The following is a 5,909-nucleotide window of genomic DNA, read 5'->3' as shown; positions in this document are numbered from 1 at the left end:
GTGTCCTCTTCGAAGGCTCCAGGACTTGTCCCCATCCCCAGGGGAACTCCAGCCTGGTTCTTGTGGCCATTGCCCATTTGCAGTTCCTGGGACTGCCTGGCCGGTGCTGCAGCGGGAGGCAGGCGGGTCACCCACCCTCCACCCTGGACGCAGGGGACCTATGCGGGGCCGGCCACCCTCCCTTTGCGGCTCTGCCCAGCCAGCGCTCAGAGTCCAGCTTTATTGGCCGTCACCCTGAGCCGGCCGGGTGCCGCCTACGCGTCGGGGCGCTGCTTGAGCGTGACCGAGGCGCCGCTGCTGACCATGACCGCGGGGAAGAGCGGCTCGAGGAAGGTGGCGAGGAAGCGGTAGAGCAGGCTCACGCCGCCCGCCACGCCGTAGAAGGAGAGGCAGCCGGCGGCGCAGTCGAGCGCCACGCCCAGCGTGCGGTGGTAGGCGCCGTGCAGCACCGTCTGCGTGTTGTTGTGCCACACGGAGAACTTGAGCGAGTCCCACTCGAGGCACCACGAGTAGGGGTTGCGGCCCAGCAGGTAGACGATGTTGCGGCGCGGGACGCCGTTGAGCTGTGGGCTGCGGCGGTAGGTGACGCCCAGGCACATCCACGAGTTGGACACCTCCGCCTCCCAGTAGTAGCGGCCCTCGGACAGGCCCCGGGAGCACAGCACCTGCGGCCACTGCTTGAAGCCCGGGACCGGGCCGCCCGTGGCCGAGGGCTCCAGGAGGATGCCCAGGTTCAGCACCGAGTGGGTCTCCTTGAACAGGAACAGCTCCTCGCTGGCGGTGGAGGGGTCGAAGTTCAGGTTGCAGTAACCTGGCGGTGGGGGGAGTGGAGCCTGGGTCAGCGCCCTCAGGGAAGAGGGGTGCTAAATTCCATGGCTCCCAGGAGTGGCCCCTCCATCCAGCCCCGTTAACCCCCCAACTCTGGCCTGGCCACCGCAGACACTGTCCGGAGGAAGGATGACCTGGTCACTCTCCAGTGTTCCACTTTCTGGGAGGGGCCGGAGCCAGGAGTCCCCCTGCCTCTCCCACTAGATCCCCATGTAATCTCCCTCTTTATTTGTTTAGGAAACAAAGCTAAGTAAAGACTGAGGGGGAGTGACCCAGAGGGGGACAGCAAAGACAATACAACCTTTAAGCTCAGCATCTCAGAGAGGCCTTTGGGATTTGGCCCCAGGCCCACATGGGTGAGGGGCTACAGGAACAGCAAACGAATGGGGAGCTTGTGTCTGAGGAAGACGTGCACAGAGCCTATTCACTCTGGCTCAGCCTAAGCCCCAGCTGGAGGCAGATGTCCTGCCACACAGGGTCCAGGAAGCCACACCAGAGCTGGTTCTGAGGCAGGATGGGACAGAGTCTCCTCCCCTTCCTACCAGGACCTAGGGCCCAGGACAAGTCCTTTTGAGATCTCCAGTGTGGAGTGAGAGGTCAGGCCACACCCTGGAGGGCCTGGCCTGAATGCAAGTAGGACTGGGTAGTTGAGGCATCAGGGACCGTGCTCCCCTCTCCCTCAGGCTCGGCCGGTTCCAAGGACTCACATTGGAGGAGTGTTTTCCTGTCCATGGTTAGTGGCAGCACCTCGTAGGAGTTCATCCTAATGCCTGGGGAGATGGAGGAGCTTTGCTGAGGACCCTCTTATAGCCCATCCTCCTGGAAAGAGGCATGGGCTCCAGGAGACTGTGTCACCTGGGGAAGGTGCACTCGGGCAGGAAAGCTCCATAAGCACTGCCCTGCAGGGCGGTCCCACCCCCTGGAATGCAGGCCCCAGGTCACCAGAGACTGACCCTTCATCAGGAGCTGGTTGACAAAGTGGAGACCCATGTCCACCAGCTGGGTCCGGAGCTCAGCCAGGGTCTCTGGCAGCTGGAGGAAGCTCTGTGTCTCCTCACAGTTGGTGCCCATCAGGGGTTCCGCGGAGCCTGGGATATGCTTCAATTTGGGGAACTCCTGCCATGCAGGGAGGGGCAGGTGTTAACACTGTCAGCCTCTCAGGGACCACAGCAGGGGCCCAGTGACCCCCAGGACCACAGGCAGATGGAGGAGTTGTCTGTTTTCAAACCCGGACACCTCTTTCCCCTCTTCCTAGTTGTTTGGACATCTGAGGTTAGGATTCTGCCAAAGACCAGAACTCTGGTTTAGGGCACTGAGGGAACGATTGGAGGATTCCCTTTAAACCTTGACTTGCTTATTGAAAACCACTGCTAAATGTGTCCTGTTGTTTGGGGACGGGGGAGTGGGGGTCAAGGTGAACAGTATTCCTAGAAATCTGCCCAGGTATGTGGTAGCAGTTTAAGAAAGGGGGTCTAGGCTGGGGTTGTGGCTCAGGGGCGGAGTGCTTGCCTAGCATGTATGAGGCACTGGGTTTGATCCTCAGCACTGCATATAAATTAAAGAAAAAGATAAAGGTTATTGACAGCTAAAAAAATTTTAAAAAGAAAGAGAGAGAAAGAAAGAAGGAAAGAAAGAAGAAAGGAAGGTCTATGAGCAGGACTTGAGCCCCACCCACTGAGAAGACTGCTGCCACCTTCTGGCCAGCCGCATGCCTCGGTCCACCAACCCACTGCATTCTTGCAGCAGCACCACCAGGCCATGTGGCCAGGGCTGGGGAGGAAAAGGGATTTTGATCAATGGATTTTCCGAGTCTCAATCTGGCACTGGAAAATCTTAAGATACCCAGAATCCTAGGGCATACCCACCGTCCTGTGGAATTCAAGGCAGGAAAGGAAGGATAAGGCTGAGCTGTGTGGAGAAGCAAGAAGCCGAGAGTGTCGGTGTATGCTCAGGATGGTGACCTGGGGCTCCCCGGGGCAGGGGAATGGACAAAGCGATGCAGCCCCACACGCTGCTCACTTTTTCTGAGGTCTGGGCAGATCTGGTGTGTTTGAGGGTGGAGGGAGCATGGAGAGGCGGCAGGGCCGGAGCCAGGGTGGGGTCTTGCCTGCAGGAATTGCTCATCACTTCTGTTGGTGAGCAGGGTGTGGAGCCAGACACTGTCTCCCTCTAGCTTCAGAAGCCGGTTGTGGCTCTGCTGGATGGAGCTGCCCAGCTTCCCCAGGGCAGTTGCCTCCTCTTTCTCCACGAAATCCAAGACCTTTATCTGCAGCTGTTTGACCTCGTGGATGATCTCGGAGAAGCAGGTGTTCACCTCATCCCGCATCGTCTGGATGAGTTTCTGGGTGGGTGAGTTGACAGGCATCTTTGATCCCCACTCCTGTACCCTACTTTCACGGCCCTGTCTGTCCACCTGTTCTTCCTACCCCACCATCCTACACCTAGACCCCCCTTTTCAGGTCCCAAGAGGGCCCTCAGCCTGATGCAGGGTGCTGGGGCAGCCTGGGCCTGGGGTGGGGACAGCTCCACCTTACCGAGAGAAAGGTCACTCGCCCCTGGTGCTTCTGGCTGTCGGAGGCAATGATTAGCATCTCGTTCTCCACGTTGGCCTGGACTTTCCGAACCTCCATCTGGGGTAGGGGGAGAAGGAGGGGCCCTGATTCAGAGAAGGGGCCTTGGAGAAGCCCTGCTCCAAGCATCCCCTGTCCAAGCCCAGAAGAGACAGACGTATCTCTTGCATTCATCTGCTGGCCTCAAGGGGAATGAAAAAGACCAGAGCCAAAGGGTGGACGGCGCCTGGCCCACTACCCCTCTGCTCCTGGTCTCTCACCTACTGAGAGCCTGTGCCATTCATAGGAATGAGGTTCACTGCTCCTAACAGTGATGACCATGGTTTCAGGCCACAGGAAGGGGCTGTGAAGGTTTCACTGGGGCCTGGTGAGCGATAGCAGTCACACAGCCACCTGCATTCCCCAGAGCCATACTCCAGGCCCAAGTCCTTCTACATGAGCCTATCATTTCCACCTCTTCCAGCAAACTGGCATTTGCATCGTTAGATTACAGAACAGTGCTTTGGCAAGTGTCTGTCCACAGACGGTTGCTGGTCAGACTGTAAACTGATGTGGAGGCTGGGGCTGTAGCTGAGTGGCAGAGCCCCTGCCTGGTTTTGAGGCCCTGGGTTCAATCCTCAGCACCACATAAAAATAGACAAGTAAAATAAAGGCACTGTGTCCATCCATAACTACAATTTTTTTTTTAATTGACATAGTGCTTCCTTCTTTGAGACAGTCTGGCAATGGGAAAAAAGTGTTCCTCAAACTAAGTGGTGAATTCAGTGATGCATGGGTTTACATCCTGACACAGTGGCTCTGTGGGAATAGCACTGTTGTATAATATATAAGTCAGGGTATCTAAAATATGAGGATTTCTCTTAAAAACTCATCCAACTATATTCAATAAAATTCAAAAGTAGGGAAAAGGACAGATGTGTTTGTACTCTTGTATTTTTTTATTGTAATAGTAACGGAAGCTAGGGGCTCTCTACCTCTGAGCTACACCTTCAGTGCTTCGACTTTTTAAACTTGAGACAGGGTCTTGGTAAGTGGCTGAAACTTGTAATCCTCCTGTCTCAGCCTCCCAGATTGCTGGGATTATAGGCATGTGTTACCGCGCCTGGCTTTATTTGTACTTTGATAATGTTGAAATAGACTGAAAAGTTCTTGGGTCCCTCCCCAATACAATTCTGCATCCTATTAACTTAACAGTGCCCTTTTTTTTTTTTTTTAAGTTGTCAATGGACCTTTATTTTATTCATATGCAGTGCTGAGAATAGAACCCAGGCCCTGGCATGTGCTAGGCAAGCGCTCTGCCACTGACCCCAGCCCCCTCAACAGCCTTTTCCTGTCATGACACAATCCTGCTGACTATTGCTTCATCAACTGCGGGATTTTTTTGTTTGTTTTTCTTTTTGTTTTTGAGACAAGGTCTTGCTCTGTTGCCCAGGCTCTGGAACTTGTGATCCTCTGGCCTCAGCTCCCGAATAGCTGAGACTGCAGGCCCACGCCACCACCTTCAGCCTTAGCTGCATAATTTTCCTCTTAGGATGTGAGCTGAGAGCCCCCCACTCCCTGCTCCTGCCACCTCACCTCCTTGCGGGCTCGCTCCTCCTCCAGCGGGGCCGTTTCGTGGTTCTTGTGTTCCTCTAGTAGGCAGGCACCACACACGCAGCAGCCTTCCGTGCGACAGTACAGCTGCCGGAGCTTGCGGTGCTTGCGACACAAGCGGGTCTTGAGATCCTGCACAGGCTCCAGCAGCTGGTGGCTCTGGAACATCTGGTCCTCAAAGTGGCTGCGCAGGTGCTTCTCACACAGAGAGGCCACACAGTGCAGGCACGATTTGACAGACCGGAGCTTCTGGGGGGAGCAGAAGTCACAGGGCACGTCCCTGGGCCCAGCTGTGTTCCACAAGGGCCCCGTGGCCTGGTTCTTACCCTGGGTGAAGCAGGCCACCATCTCCCCTAGAATGACGTTCTTGCAGAGCCGGGGCCTGGAGGGGAAGCTCTCTCTGCACTGGGGGCAATAGTGGGTCTCCCCCGTGGCAGCCTGGTGGTCCCAGAAACTTTGGAGACAGGTCATGCAGAAGTTGTGGCCACAGGCGGTGGTGACCGGGTTATGGAACACCTCCAAGCAAATGGGACACAGGACTTGGTCCTCGAATGTGCGGAGGGTGTTATTCAGCAGGAGCTGGCCTTGGGAAGGTCTCGAGGGCAAGGCGGGGAGCTGTGGGGCTGGGACTTGGTCCTGGGCTGGCCCTGGGGAGACAGAGCAAAGCCTCACTGGAGTCACGCTTCAGGGGTACAACTGTGCTCCTCTTGGCAGCAGCTGTTTGCCGAGGGGCAACTGGACTGTGTCACTAAACCAATGGGAGGCATACACTGGGGACTGTGTTCTTGTCCCAGTCCCAACTGTGGGCAAGAGGGCAGAGGGGCGGTAGGAAGGTGTTTCACCCACTGCCTTGGTGCTCGGAGGAGGTGAGAGGCACAAGGACTCACGTGAAACTTGCTGCATGTCAGGGAGAGCCAT

General features: G+C 56.4%; 1 protein-coding gene across 1 annotated transcript; it reads right to left on the bottom strand.

The window, feature by feature from the left end:
* Positions 1-254: 254 nt before the first annotated feature.
* On the bottom strand, positions 255-5,909 carry LOC113193932 (tripartite motif-containing protein 16-like). Its single transcript, XM_026404773.2, has 7 exons — positions 5,879-5,909; positions 4,974-5,638; positions 3,363-3,458; positions 2,936-3,169; positions 1,782-1,944; positions 1,536-1,598; positions 255-811 (listed from the first exon to the last, which is right to left on the bottom strand). Exons 1-7 carry the CDS (start codon positions 5,907-5,909, stop codon positions 255-257), a joined length of 1,809 nt encoding a protein of 602 aa, XP_026260558.2.

The sequence above is a fragment of the Urocitellus parryii genome, chromosome 7 (genome assembly GCF_045843805.1).
Source record: "Urocitellus parryii isolate mUroPar1 chromosome 7, mUroPar1.hap1, whole genome shotgun sequence".
NCBI classification, from domain to species: Eukaryota; Metazoa; Chordata; class Mammalia; order Rodentia; family Sciuridae; genus Urocitellus; species Urocitellus parryii.
This window is presented reverse-complemented; position numbering and strand designations above follow the sequence as displayed.